General features: G+C 59.8%; 1 protein-coding gene across 1 annotated transcript in view; it reads right to left on the reverse strand.

The window, feature by feature from the left end:
• Positions 1-16,204, reverse strand: part of DLG5 (discs large MAGUK scaffold protein 5) — a 104,622-nt gene that overhangs the window by 30,894 nt on the left and 57,524 nt on the right. Inside the window, exons 6-8 of the mRNA XM_062214093.1 lie at positions 4,854-5,113; positions 3,304-3,616; positions 774-958 (exon numbers count right to left, since the gene is read on the reverse strand). Coding sequence (XP_062070077.1) covers positions 774-958; positions 3,304-3,616; positions 4,854-5,113 — 758 coding nt within the window. The remainder of the gene's footprint in view (positions 1-773; positions 959-3,303; positions 3,617-4,853; positions 5,114-16,204) is intronic.

The raw sequence follows: 16,204 nt of genomic DNA on the forward strand, positions 1-16,204 counted from the left end.
GCCCCAGTCCTGTTCCCACCTCAATCAGAGCCCAGGTTGGGACTGTACCATGGAGAAACCTACAGAACAGGTAGGAGCAGGGACAGAGAGGGAGCTCCAGGGGCCTGGGCACCAAGCTGCTCAGCCTTGGCAGGGCCTCCGCCACCCCCAGGGACACTGAACGGCCACAGGGTCTTTCAGAAACCCCTCCATGACCAGCTGCTTGCCACCAGCACCAGGGGTCCTGCCAGTTCTGCTCCCACCCAGGATCATGTCCACACTCCTTGGCTTAGCTTTGGAGGCCCTCACCACCTGTCCTCAGGAACTGTGTCAGTTCCCCTCCTCGTGACTCCCCAAGCACATGACCGGCCCAGCCAGGCCCACACCCCAGCCCTGAGCACACCCTTGTGTATCTCTGTCTGTCCACACTGCCTGCAGGCCCCTACAGGCCTCACACGCTCCCAAGCCTCTCCCCAGGTCTCCTGTCTCAGGGATCTGGCATCTGGCTCACGGCAGGTGCCTAGCGAACATGCTGAAAGAATACATTCCTGATGCGCTGCTCAAAGAGAAAAGAATGGCCTGCACCAGCTCTCGGGGGTCTTGGTGCGCTCGGGATGTACAGGGTGACACAGCACGAGGCAAACCCTAAGGCTAAGACGTGAGGCAAGGACACCATCTGGAGGAGAGAGGAACCTGCTGCCTCCCACCCACCTGGACACGGAGCACACCATTCTGGCCCTCCCAGCAGACCCCAGTGAGTGCCGGGGAGACACCGGCCCACGATGGCCCTGTACCGGATGCTGTCCCGCTCGGCCACGATCTTGTCGCGCTCCTGGAAGGCCCAGTCCCGCCGGCACTTGGCCACATCCGCCTCCTGGAGGGCTTCCTTCAGCTCCTGGCACAGAGCCTTGCACTGTTTTCGAAGGATCTCGACCTCCTTGTTGGCTCTCCCAGCGTCCATTGTCACCGTGTCTTTGATCTGATGGGGCAAGGGGGAGGCAAGGGTAGCAGGTTACTGAGCCTTCTGGGCCAGAAGCACCTGCCAGTCAGGGCAGGGGTGGGGCTCCTGCACCGTGCACGGTCACAGCCATGGCCACAGCCCCACGCAGAGCCTGACCCCTCCTGAGCTGGGACCACAGCCCGGGGCAGAACGTATGGACCGCTGTGTCCGGCTCCACCTGCCTCCCACCTGGTTTACCTGGTGCAGAGCCCACTGCACTGTCCGAAGAGACCCCATGGCAACACGCAGGGATGCCAGGAAGGGCCAGGCATGCTCAGAATGACTTCCACAATGCCACACCTTATGACGGGCATCCCAAGTTCCAGGAGAGAGCGTGCACCTTGCTGCCGGGAAGCACCGTGGCTCTCTCGCGCCTGGGTCTCGATGCTTCCCTCAGAAGCACTGGCACAGGAAGCCCTCTCTCCGCCTCTGCCCCATTCCCTTAGAAACCATGGGAAAGCAACGGCCACAGGGCCGCTCCCACGAGAGGACTCCACTGCGGCGCCCGGGCTTTCCGAGTGAGCGAGCCAGCATCACTGGACGCCTCCACCCCAGAGCAGCTCAGGCCGTGCACACCTGGCCCAGAGGAGTCCAGGCGGCCCCACCTCCACCTCCCCTTCCTCCGTCACTGCTGGTCTCCAAATGCATTCACGCCTGAGCCTGCTCCTTTTGAAGGACAAGAAGCAGTCGGAGCTGGTGAGAGGGCATAGCAGGGACCCACGAGGATGCTGACGGGGACGGGGATGTGGGGCGTGTGCCCCCTGGTGCTGCCCCTCCACACCTCTCCCCCCCACCCCACCCCCGCCGTGTCAGACCTTCCTTATTCTGCAGAAGCAACCCCAGCCTCTCCTTCTGCCCGCCCAGGGATGGGACCTGGGGCTTGGGAAGAGATGAGCCGGCTTCAGGAGACACCTGCCCTGCCCTGCCCAGGCTGAGACCCTGTCCCTACACCCACGGGTCCCAGGGGGAGGGTGGGCAGGCGTGCTGCCTGTGGTCCCTGAGGAGGGGGCACCTGTCAGGCCACAGCACCTGCCCGCAAAGTGCCTGCGGTGCCCCCTGCCTCCCTGCCGTGGGCTCTCCCCAGGGCCATGCAGCCCAGCTCCTCCACTGCATGCTGGGGCAGTAGGAAGGCAGGGGCACGGAGGTGGCACATGGCCGCAGCACAGCGCCTGTGCCTCCACACACGGCTCGGAGCCTTCGTGGGAACCCACACCACGCAGCCCATTTCACCCAGCCCTGGCAGGCCAACTGGATGCAGGCGGGCGTCACCGTGAGCTCAGCAACACAGACTCGCGTTCCCCCCCATCCCCCGCCCCGGCCTCGTGGGCACCCCAGGCAGACAGTGTTCCTGCCGACAACTACCCTGAGAGTCATGCTGTTCTCAGCTCCGTTGTATGGAAGAGGAAGCTGAGAGGCAGACAGGGAGAGGCGAGAGGCTCTGTATCACGCACAGGCCTGCGTCCCTCTCATGCCCGATGGCCTCCAGCACTGGCTGGCAGCAGGACAGCCTTGGTTGCCCCAGGCCTCGTTGCTGGCATCCAATGCACAGCCTTCCTGCAACGTGCCTGACCTCCAACAACAAGCTCTCCGCCTCCCAGAGACCACGTTTAAAACCTGCCTTCTAAGGAGACCAGAACAGAAAACTATTTTGAGAGGGAAATGACCCGGCCTAAAACGCTAACGATATTCATGATCAAAGCTAGAAGCACTCATCAGAGCCGCAACACCCGGCTCCCCACAAGGAACGGACTCTTCGCGGCAGTCTCAGCCCCGGCAGGCACCCCTGCACCCGGGGAGGACGAGTGTCCATGAAGATGTGGAAGTGGTCTCATAGCAGGGACGCGCGGATCCCAGAAGGGGGCTGGCGAGGTGAGCTGGGCGGCTCAACACGGACCCTGCCCCACACTATAATCCCTAGCCTGGAGGCACACTGCCAGGACAAAGCTTTATGACGAGGGCCCTGTTTAAAGAGCTGACAGCCAGATGCACGTGGCCAGCAGGAAAAGCCCCCGAGAAACAGGTCTTTGGTTTGGGGAACTTGGCCTTGGGCTCATGTGCTGACTTCCAGCACAAGCCTGACCCGCCCACCATCACATAACCATGGCCTTGGGCATGAGAGTGTCTGTATGCACCATCGACACTGGCTGCAAGCCCCAGACGTCCAGGACTGGGGCTGCACCTGCACCTACCTCTGGGCGTCCTGCAGCCCACGCCAAAGCTGGACTCTAACAAGAGCCCAGGAGTCACCTGGGCGGCGGCTGATCACCCGGCCGGCATGGAGTGTCAGGGCTAACCCGAGGAGCCCTTCTCTCGAACCCGCTTACCTGCCGCAGCGCCTCCACCTCCTCACTGGCCGCCTTCTTCTCGGACGTGCTGCTCTTGAGCTTGGACTCGGCCAGCTCCACCTCGGTCTGCAGCTTGTCCAGCTCGGAGATGACCTGGTCGCGCTCGCTCATGATGAGCTTGTACTCGCTGTACACGGCGTCGCGCTCCTCCTTGTACTTCTCCGACTCCTTGGCCGTCTTCACCTGCGTGGTCCGCAGCTCCGTCAGCTCCGACTGCAGCAGCTCCATCTCCCACTGCAGGTCCTTGTTCTGGGCCGTGGCCTTGTTCAGCTCATGGTGGATGGCCTCGAACCTGCGGAGGAAGGCAGCCGGGACGTGGCCGGGGCAGAGACCTGCCTGCTGGGCTGGCCGCCGGGCCACTCCACGACCTCCCGCCAGCTCCACTGTGCTGGACGGCGGCCAGGCGTGGCGCCTCGGGTGAGGTCACTCCCTGCAGCCCAGTGAGGGAACAGCCCGGGGTCCTAGTGCCCTGGGCCTGGGCTCTCTCTCAGCCTATTATGAACACCAGAAGCGGAACTGAGGACGGCGCGCCCTCTATTTTACTGGAAATATCAGCACGTTTAATAATACTCAGAACGAAACAATGCCAAAACCACGGCCAGCAGAGACCAGCACGGACTTAAGGGTCACTCAGTCTGACCAGACACGGACGGTGCAGCCTTGGGATGCAGGCAATTGACCCAAGGTCATGAGGTTGGCTCAAGAACACAGCTCCGCCCTGCCAGGCCAGGCGGTACCTTGCACACAGGCAAGCGGCAAAGGCAAGCCTGGGTCCCACAGCAGAGGAACGGCAAACCAGCAGGGGGCACCACTTGAGAAACAAAAAGGGTCCCCGATGACCCACGCTTAGGAAGCTGTGCATCCTGGCCTCCTGCCGCAGGGCAGCGCACAGGGCCTCGGGGACGGCTCTGGGAAGGCCCGCAGCAGGGCACCTGTCTGGGTTCAGCCCAGCAGACCCCGGACCTGCTGAATCCAGGGGGCATCTCTCCTGGGAAACCTGTAAACTCCCGAGAACAGGTGCTGCCCAGGAATGCACCTGACACAACACGGCGGGCAGCTGGGAGTCCCGGCTCCCAGAGGACACTCCTTAACAGTAAACGGAACTGGAGGGGCAGTGTTCGGCACAGCGCTCAACCCCCTGCTTGCCATGTCCACGTGCCGTATCAAAATGCCTGGGTTTAAGTCCTGGCTCCACTCCTGCTTCCAGCTCCCTGCTGACACACACCCCAGCAAGCAGAAGACTGCAAACGCATGGGTCCCTGCCCTCCACGGGAGACCCAGACTGCACTCCTCGTTCCTGGCTTCTGCCCAGCCCGGCTCTGGCTGTCACAGGCACTCGGAAGAGCACCAGCAGATGGGTGCTTGCTCTCTTTCATTCAGATAAATTAAATAAATAAAACAATTTAAAAAACAAATAAGAAACGTCCAGCAGGGCGGCCAGAGCTGACTTCCCTCCTGGCAGGGCAGGGACTCTCACGGATGACCTCAAGCCCCCAGTGCCCGCCACCCTGTCCCCGCCCGGCTCCTACCTCCTCAGGGAGAGGGCACACTGGTGCTGCAGCTGGATGGCCGTGTCCCTCTGCTGGGTCAGCATCTCCGTCTGCTTGAGCAGGCGCTGGTTCTCCTCGCCGAGCTGTTCCAGGCGGCTCAGGTCTGAGTTGTGCATGGCGACCTTCTCGCTGTACCTCTTCCGCAGGGCGTCGTAGTCCTTCTTGACCACCTCCAGCTTGTCCATGGCCGTGTCATACAGCTTGTTGAGAATCTCTGATGACCCGTTGTGCTTCAACACCTGGGGGCCGGAGAGTCAAGCTGACGGAGGGCAGGGAGGGGGGCAGGCTTGTGGGCTGCAGAGGACGGCTGCGAGGGAGGCCACAGCCCGGGGAGGCCTCACCAAGGTGACTTCACCCGAGTCTGGACGTGTGAAGGGTGGTGGTAAGAGCACACCTGGCTGTGAGCAGAGCAAGTGCAAAGGCCCTGAGGCAGGGGCCACCAGGCGTGTTCTGGGGGCAGAGAGAAGCACGGGGCAGGATAGCTGGAGCCCAGGGCACAGCTCCAACGCGCATGGTGAAGACTGTGTCCAAGGGAGAGATGGTTCTACCCTGAATTAAGGCACTGAAGTTAACTCGAGGTGCAGCTCTGGAGCAAAAAAACAGCAGCGAGCCGAGCCTGCTGACTCCTGCCAAGCCCCGCAGGCGACCCGAGCCCTGGCGTGAGTCACTCCGCCTCTGCGGGCTTCAGTCTCCCTATTCCTCAAATGACAGGACAGAACCGGAAAGGCCTGCTTGGCCCCGCCGCAGTCACCCGGGCCCTGGGCTATCAGATCGCGGCAGCACAGGGAGCCAGAACTCGAGATGACGGACTACGCCCTGTGGCGGCAGGGCCGGCCCTCAGTGACACAATCAGGACAAACAGCAGACGACGACTTAGTTCCAAACCAGACCTCCAGGGACCAGGATGCCAACTCTCTGCCCAAGACCTACGCTTCGGCTCTCAGGGTGAGACAGGAAGCCCCTTCGGCCATCAGCCCACCCCAGCCCAGCCTCGATCTCGCCCCCTTTTTATTTCTTCTTTGTTTTAATTCAGAACTCTGTTTTGCAAAGGAAATGTCACAAGGAAACCAAAATACAAGACTCATCTGAAAACCCAGCGCGCAGGCCTAGCATCGCCACTGCTTCATTAAAACGCTTCCCTGTTGTAGAACAGAAGGGCACCAGCAAAGGCACACAGCCCCTGACCCGAGCCCCAATGCTGCCGTTGCACATCTTTCTCCACGACAAGGAAACATCCGGGAAAGCACCCTGAACACGGTAACAACAGTTTACACACCCACTGCTCACTGCAATCTCGCTACTACACCTCCCCAAGTGTCGTCAAGGAAACCAAACACAACAGGTGTTGCTCAAGCCTCCCCTGCAGGTTAACCAGGCCCCGAGCCTGCTGCGGCCGTCGCCGTCTCCACGCACAGCTGTGCACCTCCATGCGTGTGCACACACACGTCTGACAGCCAGCCTGCACACCTGGGGTGCCTCTTCTTACTCCACGCTGCCTCTCAAACTTCTCGTTGCTGTATTTATTTACCGGAGAGGCAGGGAGATAGAGATATGGAGAGCTCCCATCCACAGCTCACTCCTCAAATGCCCATAACAGCCATGGCTGGGAGAGGCGGAAGCCAGGAGCTGTGAACGCAACCCAGGCCTCCCAGGAGGGTAACACCTGAGCCGACAGCGCTGCCTCATGGTGCCCCCATTCGCAGGAAGCGGGACTGGAAGCAGAGCTGCGGCTTGGACCAGGAACTCTGTTGGGGGGGGGGGGGGGGGGAGGTAACCAGAGTGACTGTCCCTCCACATTGCTTTTCAGACGCATCACGGAGGCAGGCAGTGTCTCACAATCCGATGGCACCACACGTGCTCCTTGTTCTGATCCAGGGACACTCATATGCCTCTGTTTGCCACCACACGTAACACGGCCACAACCTGGCTGCACCTGTCTCCTCTCCCTGTGTGCCCAAGGCGCACAGGCTTATCGCTCTTGCAGTATGATACCAGACTGCTGTCCTAAGTGGCCACAGCCCACCAGCTCACACACCATCAGCAGGACGCTCGGCACAGCCGCCACCTCCTCACCAAGGTGTCCCACAGGCAGCTGCTGCTTCTCTTTGCAGTAAAATATGGGAACACAACCCTTCCCGCCCGTGAGCATTCACGTGAGCAAAATGCACGGCCAGAAACCTTGCAAAAGCAGCGCGCCACGGCCGCCAAGCTGCCGCCGCCCCTGACGGCCGCCTGCCTGCTCTGTGTCCTGTGACTCTGACACCGCAGACGCCTCACACAGGAAGAATCCATGCGGCTGAAGTCACTCAGCGTAACGTCATCTATGTGCACCACGCTGCAGCGCGGGTCCACATCGCCTTCGCTCTTTAAAAAAGATTTATGTATCTATTTATTTGAAAGGCAGATCTTTCACCCGCCGGCTCACTCCCTAAACGGCCGTAACATCAGGCCTGGGCCAGGCTGGAACCGGGAGCCAGGAGCCGCACTCGGGTCTTCCAGAGAGAGGCAGGGGCACGAGAACGGGGACCGGCTGCCGCTGCCTCCCGGCACAGGGCACTCCGATATGGGATGCCAGTGTTGCAAGCAGAGCTTCACCCACTGTGCCTCGCCGCCAGCACCCAGAATGCCCCTCCTTTTACAACTGAGTAATGTTCTCTCGTACCTACGTATCACATGTTGGTCATCATTCATTAGCGATGGACACGTGGGACTGGCAATCTCAGGGACAAAAAAAAATTGCATCACTGTTTTCTAGTCACTTATACTTCCGATCACTAAGGAGACGACGCAACCGCCCGTGTGTCTACAGATGACACACGCTGCCCTCCATTCACCCGCCCGCTCCTAGGCCTTCACTTTCTCCCCTCCCCCCAGCCTCCTCCCTGTGTCCCCACCCCCACCCCTTTCTTCCCGCTGTTTTCCATTCCCCTGGGGCTGTGGCTCTCGCACTGGCCTACTGCACCTTCCCGGTTTGTGCTCTGGTTGTTCTATTTATGGAATTCTTTCCTTCCTACCTCGCGATCATAAATACACTCTTCTACTGTTTTTTGGGGGAAAAGCACAAAAGCTCCATTTTCCCCATTTAGACTTTTAAACTACTAGAGATGCACTTCCGGGCGCGGTGTGAGGAGCGGGTGCAGCGAGATTCTCTGGAAGTCACCTGTTCGAGGAGCGCCGGGCAGCGCCGACAGCAGGAAGACACCACGGATGTCACGTGGCCCAGTGCCCGCCACCGAGAAGTGAGGGGGCTCCCCCGGACCACACAGGTGACCACGTCGGCAGGAGGCCCAGAGGTCTAGATGGGACCGGCCCGGCTGGTGGGCAGCACCTCCAGGCTCCATGGAGAACATCTTCATTCACCCATGTCCCAGATCGGACGGCTCGGCCCCAGCTCCAGCAAATGCACACCCTGGGAGGTGGCAGGGGCTCAGGCACTGGGGTCCATGCCACCCATGTAGAAGACTTGCATTCAGGGCTCCTATCTCTGTCCGGGTACAGTCCTGGCCACTGTGGGCATCTGGGCCGGGAATCAGCACATGGGAGATCTCTGACTCGTGTGTGTGTGCGCGCACGTCTGCCTCACAAACGAACTGGAAAAACTGTAATGTTTGACTCTCCTAGACAGCCCCTAAGGAGTGGGGGAGAACCCCACTGGCTCCACTAGAAGCCGCCCTACTGCCTGACCAAGGCACTGCAGCCATCACCCGCATCTCCACAAGGGGGCAGTGCTGGGCAGACCAGCCAGATGTGCTCCCAGGGCGGTCCTGCCTTCCAGCCTCACTAACCGGCCTTGAAGGTGGCCTTGAAATGATACAGACACCCAACGCGGAGCCCTGGCCTGGCAGAGAGCACCTTACAGGAGAGCCTGGAGTCTGCCCAGAGGGCAACCGTCCCCCCAGTGCTCCAGTGCCCCTGCCTCCAGGAGCTCACAGGCCCAACAATCCAGGGGCAATTCGGGGCCCAGGATGAGCCCCAAGTTCCTGGGGAGAAGGGGCTAGCTAGGGAGAGGCCCAGGGCAGACGCAGGAATCCATTCCGATGTTCAACCCGGCTGTGACAAACACGGTGGGACGCAGGGGCCAGAGAGGGCAGGGCCGGCCCTGCACTGCTCCGGCCAGCATCCCCGTGGGGGAGGTCCATCTCCCCACAGCCTTGGGAGTCACGGGAATCACCCGATCCGCAGAGAGGCGCCCAGGCCCCCGCAGTGCTCCACCGTCTACTCGAGGCGGGGCAGGAGGCTCAGGGTCCTGCTGCTCCCGCTCGTCACCGGCCTCTGATCCGAGCGATCGTGGCACGGTCACCCACGGAGCATTTGAGTGACAGTGCACAGATGAGTCGTCTCTGGATCACGTTCCCAGCAGCCAGTGCCGCGTGCACGTGAGCACGCACGCATCACACACATGCACACACACGTACACACTCACAACTCCAGTCAGCTAGGCTGACAGAAGACAGGGAACATCTGGGATATCTGGGAGAAAAGAGTGAATTCCAAGAGGAAGAACGTGTATTTCGAGGATGGGGGAGAGGACAAGGAGGAGGAAAGGTCCGCGGGACTCTGGCAGTATCTCAAACAAACCGGCAGGCCCGACGGAAAACACGTGCTGTGCTGGTCCCAGCAACTGTATCTCTAAGGAAAGAACTTAAAAATGTATGTACTGGGGCTGGCGCTGTGGCGCTGTGGCACAGCAAGTCAAGCCTCCACGTGCAATGCCAGCATCCCACACAGGTGCTGGTTCGAGTCCCGGCTGCTCCACTTCCAATCCAGCTCCCTGCTAATGCGCCTAGGAAGGCAGCAGAGGGTGGCTTAAGTACTTGAGGCCTTGAGTGAGTTGCTGGCTCCTGGCTTTGGCCTGGCCCAGCGCTGGCCATTGTGTCCACTTGGGGAGTGAACCAGCTGGTGGAAGACCTCTGCTACTTTTTGAAGGAGAAATGTACAGGAGAGCATAAGGTCACACTTGTGTGCACTGAAAGCCTGTGGGGGGTGGGGGTGAGGGCTGACCACCACGTCGCTCACTCACACCTATGGAACCTACAGAAGCGCTGACACAGTGCTGGGTGAAACACGCCTGCGCGTGTGCGTGTGTGTGCTCACGCGTGTGACCAGGACGCATGCCAGCAGTCAGCCATTGCTGGGGGACTTCCTCACTGCAGTTTCCTTTCTTGACTGAAGAATACGCATTTTAGCAAAGGGGGGGAAATGAAGCAAAAACACCTTTCATTCTGCCTCCCCCTCTGCCGGAACCCCTGCTGCAGCCCACAGGACCCCAGAGGGAGCCGTCTGACGGACAAGGGGCGTGGACAAACCAGGCTGGGCCCCCGCCCCCAAACACCCGGGACCCAGCACCTGCCTGCTCCTCTCCAGCGGGAGGGGGCCGAGGCCTGGGCCCGTGGTGCCCCGACCCCCACCCCCACCCCCTCCCCAGGGCTGCCTCATTTCCTCAGAGATCAACCACGCAGAGGGCTGGGGAGCCCATAAATCCCCAAGCAAACACGCAAGCCACACAGAACCACTCACCCTGCAAGGGCCTCTTCAAGTTTACAAGGCGTGGGAGGAACCAGGCAACAAAACCTGCCTCGTCCAGCAAGATCGACCTTTGCCCTCGGGCCGGGAGGGAGCGGGCCTGTGGCCTCCGCACTGCCCGAGGGGTCCACAAGGCACCTGCCCCAGACTCCAGGAAGGTGAGAGGAGCAGGTGGCCGAGGGGCGCTGGCCCAGCTGAACGGACCTGGGGAGCTAACCAGGGTTAATCACAGGGCAGAAGGGGAGCAGAGGATGGGCGGAGGCAAAGGGACTCCCCAGGGCATTTGTATGGGGAGGTGGGGGTGGCAAGACCCCAAGACAAGGGGAGTGGGGGCGCAGAAGCCTCGGCTCAGGAGCGCGGGGCGGAGGCAAAGTCTCTTTGCCTCCATGTTATTTAAGATTTGTTTATTTTATTTATTTGACAGGTAGAGTTACAGACAGTGAGAGGGAGAGACAGAGAGAAAGGTCTTCCCTCCGCTGGTTCACCGCCCAAATGGCCACTATGGCCGGTGCACTGCACCGACCCGAAGCCAGGAGCCAGTGCCTCCTCCTGGTCTCCCACGAGGGTGCAGGGCTCAAGTACTTGGGCCATCCTCCACTGCCTTCCTGGGCCACAGCAGAGAGCTGGACTGGAAGAGGAGCAACCAGGACCAGAACCTGGGGCCCATATGGGATTCCAGCACCATAGGCGGAGGACCAGCCAAGTGAGCCACAGCACCAGCCCCATGTTATTTACACAGCATTCCACTCACCCCTTTCGGTGCGGTGTTCTGGGGGACTCGCGAGGGTCTGAGTCCACACGCCGGTGCAGCCACCACTGCCATCTAATTCCAGGACGTTCCTGTCACCCCATCAGCTTCACGGTGGCCATCCTCCCATCCCCGAGCCCGAGACACCCACACACTGCTGTCACCGTGGTCACTCGAGGTCGCGAGTCACAGGAGGGGGGCTCTGGGAGTTACCTACATGGTGGCGCACGCCCAGTCTTCACTCCCTTCTGGCTGAGCGAGAACAAACCCACGGGGCCATGGATGTTCGGGCTGCACACGCCACGCCTCCGCTCTCTGTGAGGACGCACATTTCCGACACGCCTGGGTGGGTGTCGGCCACTGGAGGGGCCAGGTCACCTGGCACCTGGTGTAACGTCCTGCGGAACTCCAGGGCAGTTTTCACAGTGGCCATGCCGTTTTCTGTTCCTCCTGGCAGTGGACGAGGGGCCCAGTGTCCCCGCGCCCCTGACGACGCGGGCCTGACGGGACTGGGCGGCACCCACAGCAGTTTACCGAGTGTCCTCCACCCAGACGACCTCTCAGCCTCCACGAGGGGCTGTGGGACCTCCCACGGACTAAGACGGCCACAGACACTCCTACAACCACCAACCTCTCAAAGCAGAGCCAACTTCAAAGCGAAGCCCGAGGCCAAAGGTTAATTCAGCCACCTTGAGAGCAAGGTGGGAGGTGCAGGCGGACACAGGGAGCAGCCCCCGCCCAGTGCAGACGAGGGGTACAAGCTCGTGGCCGGCTGGAGCGGTCCTGCCCCACAGGCAACCCCCGGGCTCCCTGAGCCACCAGAGCAGCTCCTCCTTGCTGGCCTCACACGCGCATTCCTCCAAAGCGGTTCCTCTCATCACGTAGAAAACATGCTTCCCACTAGAGAGCTCGAAAGCCTACAGCCTTGAGATCCATTTGCTCCAGGGATCACCGCCGACACGCAGGAGGAATCGGCGCTCAGCAGAGCTGGGATGGCTCTTCCGCCTGGCGTCTGTCCCGGGTCACCCTCAGCGCGAAGCTGCGAGGGCACCCTGTCCCCTGCCCCCTCTCTGGGGCTGTTAAAGGCAGGGGACAGCAAGGCGGAGGGTGCGCCTCCCGGGGTGCTGCAGCCAGCCTACACTCCCCTCCCTTCCAGCAACTTCTCCCAGCGCCAAGACTGGGGCAAGGCCTACGGGTAAAAGACCAGCCCTGTGCCTGAACGCAAACCAACACCCCCAGTCAGAGGGGTCGGCACCGTGACGCAGCGGGTTGGGCCACAGCCTGGGACACGGGCGGCCCGTACCGGAGCGTCAGCTGCAGTCCTCGCTGCTCCACTTCCGATCCGGCAGTGGAAAACGCGGGAAAGCAGTGGAAGACGGTCCAAGTGCCTGGACCCCTACACCCTCCGCGGAGACCTGGATGGAGTTCCAGGCTCCTGGCTTTAGCCTGGCCTGGCCCAGCCCTGGTTGTTGGGCCATTTGGGGAGTGAACCAGTATATAAACTACTTCTCTCTCTGGCTCTCTCTCTCTCTGACACTCTGCCTTTTAAATAAGTCCTTAAAAAAAAAAAAAACAAAGAAAGATTTCCCATAACTCAAAAACACGTGCATCTTGAGGTCCCCAGGCCTACCGTGAGTGACTATCAGAGAAAGAAATCACACGAAGGCAGCAGGTTTTCAACAGAACACGGTTTCTAATGGGAAAAGACTGAAAGTACCCAGGGTCAGTCAATGGAGGCCGGGCTAAACTGATCCAGTGTTCCTATGTAACTTTTTTTTTTTTTTTTTTTGACAGGCAGAGTGGACAGTGAGAGAGAGAGACAGAGAGAAAGGTCTTCCTTTTTGCTGTTGGTTCACCCTCCAATGGCTGCTGCGGCCGGCGCATCTCGCTGATCCAAAGCCAGGAGCCAGGTGCTTCTCCTGGTCTCACATGCGGGTGCAGGGCCCAAGCACTTGGGCCATCCTCCACTGCCTTCCCGGGCCATAGCAGAGAGCTGGCCTGGAAGAGGGGCAACCGGGATAGAATCCAGCGCCCCAACCGGGACTAGAACCCGGTGTGCCGGCACCACAAGGCGGAGGATTAGCCTGTTAAGCCACGGTGCCGGCTGCTCCTATGTAACTTAATACCCACGGCGGCTGAAAACGATGAAGCAGAGTTTGTACAAAAACAGAAAGATGCACATTATATGTTGAGCAAAAAAAAAAAAAAAAGTTAGCACAAAAGGTATTGTATGATTCCATTCTGTGATGCAAGGGGCTCGGTCACGCACTCGACTGTTCCCTGCCGCTCACCTCTCTGCAGGGAGGCTGACGTCCATTTTACAAATTTCTGTATTGTGAGACACCCTTGTTGTTTCTTACAGAATGCATATTAATTTTGCAATAAAAAATAGTCCAAAAATGAGAAGGCTTCCCCATTGTGAACAACTTAACCTTAAAGCCGTCAGGAGAGGCAGAGCCAGACAGGGGCTCACCGGGGTCGGGGGTGGGCAGGGCCTGCAGAGGGGAGGGGGCTGTAGGGGGGACCGGAGGGACGTCCTACAGGGGGCGTGGACCAAGTGAAGAAACAGATTAAGAATAAAAGGAACCAGGTTTCCTTGCGGAAAAGCAGTTACAAAAACGAAAAGGGAGACACTGGAATGCACCCGGGGTCTTGAAAGTGTCTGAGTGCCGGGCTGGGGCGGCATCTGGTGCAGCAACCCGGACGCCCCAGGGACGTCCACCCCCACAGGGACTGCGGGGGGTGTCAGTCCAGCCCTGCCCTGACTCCGCTGTTCTCCTACTGTGCCCCCTGGGAGACAGGACTGATGGCTCAGGTAACCTCGTCCCTGCTACCCACAGCAGGGAACCCAGCTTGAATTCCGAGCTCCCGGCTTCAACCTGGCCCAGCCCCAGCTGTTGTAGGCAGAGCAATGAGCCAGCCGATGGGAGCTCTGTCTCTCTGCCTTTCAAATAAAACTAATAAAGCTTTTATTAAAAATATTGGTTTGCACGTGTGTGTGTACACTGAGATATTCCTTGCTTTTGTGCACTGCAGGGGCCTGGGAGCAGACGCCCCAAGGAACACCCAGCATTCTGGTCTTGTTTCTATTTTTCTTAAAAGATTTATTTTATTTATTTGAAAGACAGAGTTACAGAGGGGCAGAGAGAGAGAGAGAGAGAGAGTCTTCCATCCGCTGGTTCACTCCCCAGGTGGCCACAACGGCCGGAGCTGAGCCAATTTGAAGTCAGGAGCCAGGAGCTTCTTCCGGGTCTTCCACGCGATGCAGGGGCCCAAGGACCTGGGCCATCCTCCACTGCTTTCCCAGGCCACAGCAGAGAGCTGAATCAGAAGAGGAGCAGCCAGGACTAGAACCGACGGCCATATGGGATACCAGCGCCTCAGGCCAGGGCTTTAACCCACTGCGCCACAGTGCTGGCCCCTGGTCTTGTTTCTTAAGACGAGGTCCCAGAAGGACTAGTGTTGTGGCGTAGTGGGTTAAGCCTCTGTGTTCGGCGCCAGCATCCCATATGGGTGCCAGTTCGAAACCTGGCTGCTCCTCTTCCGATCCCACTCTACGCTATGGCCTGGGAAAGCAGTAGAAGATGGCCCAAGTGCTTGGGTCTCTGCACCCGCGTGGGAAGCCTGGAAGAAGCTCCTGGATCCTGGCTTCAGATTGGCCCAGTTCCATACACGGCAGCCATTTGGGGAGTGATCCAGCGGATGGAAGACCTCTCTCTGTGTCTCTCCCTCTCTGTCTGCAACTCTGCCTCTCAAGTAAATAAGTAAATCTTAAACAGACAAACCACGAGCTCCACGAGAAGGAGCAAGGGTGCCTCAGAGGAATGGCCGATTTCTGGTGGCAGGGCCGTGCGGGACATCATCTTGTGCCAGAGAACAAGAGGTACTCAAAGAACGGGAAGGATGGGTCAAGAAAACGGAGCGGTCAGCTGCATGCGGTCACAACCTGCTGAATACAACAGGGAGCTAGGAGTCCATGGAGAGAGAGGACAGCTACCCAGAGACGTCACCTCAGTCACGGGACCAGCGGCAATCAAATCAAACCACGCCCCAGTCAACAGGAGGCATGGGGTGGAATACGGGACGCTCCCGCCAAGGTGGTGGACGACGTACAGGACCGCTGGCCTGCAGCCTTCAAAAGCACCCAGGTGCTGAAGGTCAGCAAAGACCCCGAACGCTTGCATGAAGGTGACAGAAGACACAGGACAGCCAGAGGAGGCAGAGGCGCTTCCTGAAGACGGGGCCTGAGCACTAGATGGTGCCCACGCGCCAACGTCAACTCCCCCTGGCTGAGGTCAGCCCCCTGGCCTCCGAGAGAGCCTGCCTGCTGGTAAGAACGCGCTCACACCGCACAGCCAGGGCGGCAATGCACTCCGGCAGGGAGGAGGCGGCCTCCTCATCTCCCACTTAGCGACCTTCTAATACACCTGTAATAGTTTCCCATTTGAGTTTTTCAAATGCAAAGAAAGCAACAAAGACAGTCACGCTAATGAACAGGTGGGTGTAGGCTGTCCTGGAGGCAGCCCTACGCTGCTGTCTCTCCCCACCCCAAACACCCAGCCTTCGGCTGCCAGACCCCTCGGATCCCAGGATAGCCCGGACAGCCTGTTAGCCGCGCGAGGGGAAGAACCCGCCCACGTCACTCAAGCCAGCCAGCGTTTGGCCAGCCTGCCACTCATCATGACACTCTGTCGACATGAGCCAAGAGCTAAACCGAGCAAAGAAACTAACTCAGAAGGCAGAGAGCGGCGGCAGCAACGGGCCACGCTCCCACTGCCACGCCCAAAACCCCAGCAACCGTCCACGCTTCTTTCCGGTAGTCATTGCACACCATTCAAACACAGGAAATACGCAGACCCCCAAACCCAGAAAAAGTCAAACCGCTCGGTCACACCCCTCAGGGCAGCCCCTGCAGAGCTCACATGGAGCTGCGATGTGTGTCACTCTCTGATCCACACGTGTCGTCCTCACTGGATGGCAGCTCCCAGGGGAGCAGGTGCTATCTGTTCACAGGCATCCCGGTGGTCCCGGGATCTCATGCGAGGCCAACCTCCTGAGA

Source organism: Lepus europaeus, chromosome 17, assembly GCF_033115175.1.
Source record: "Lepus europaeus isolate LE1 chromosome 17, mLepTim1.pri, whole genome shotgun sequence".
In the NCBI taxonomy this organism is placed as follows: Eukaryota; Metazoa; Chordata; class Mammalia; order Lagomorpha; family Leporidae; genus Lepus; species Lepus europaeus.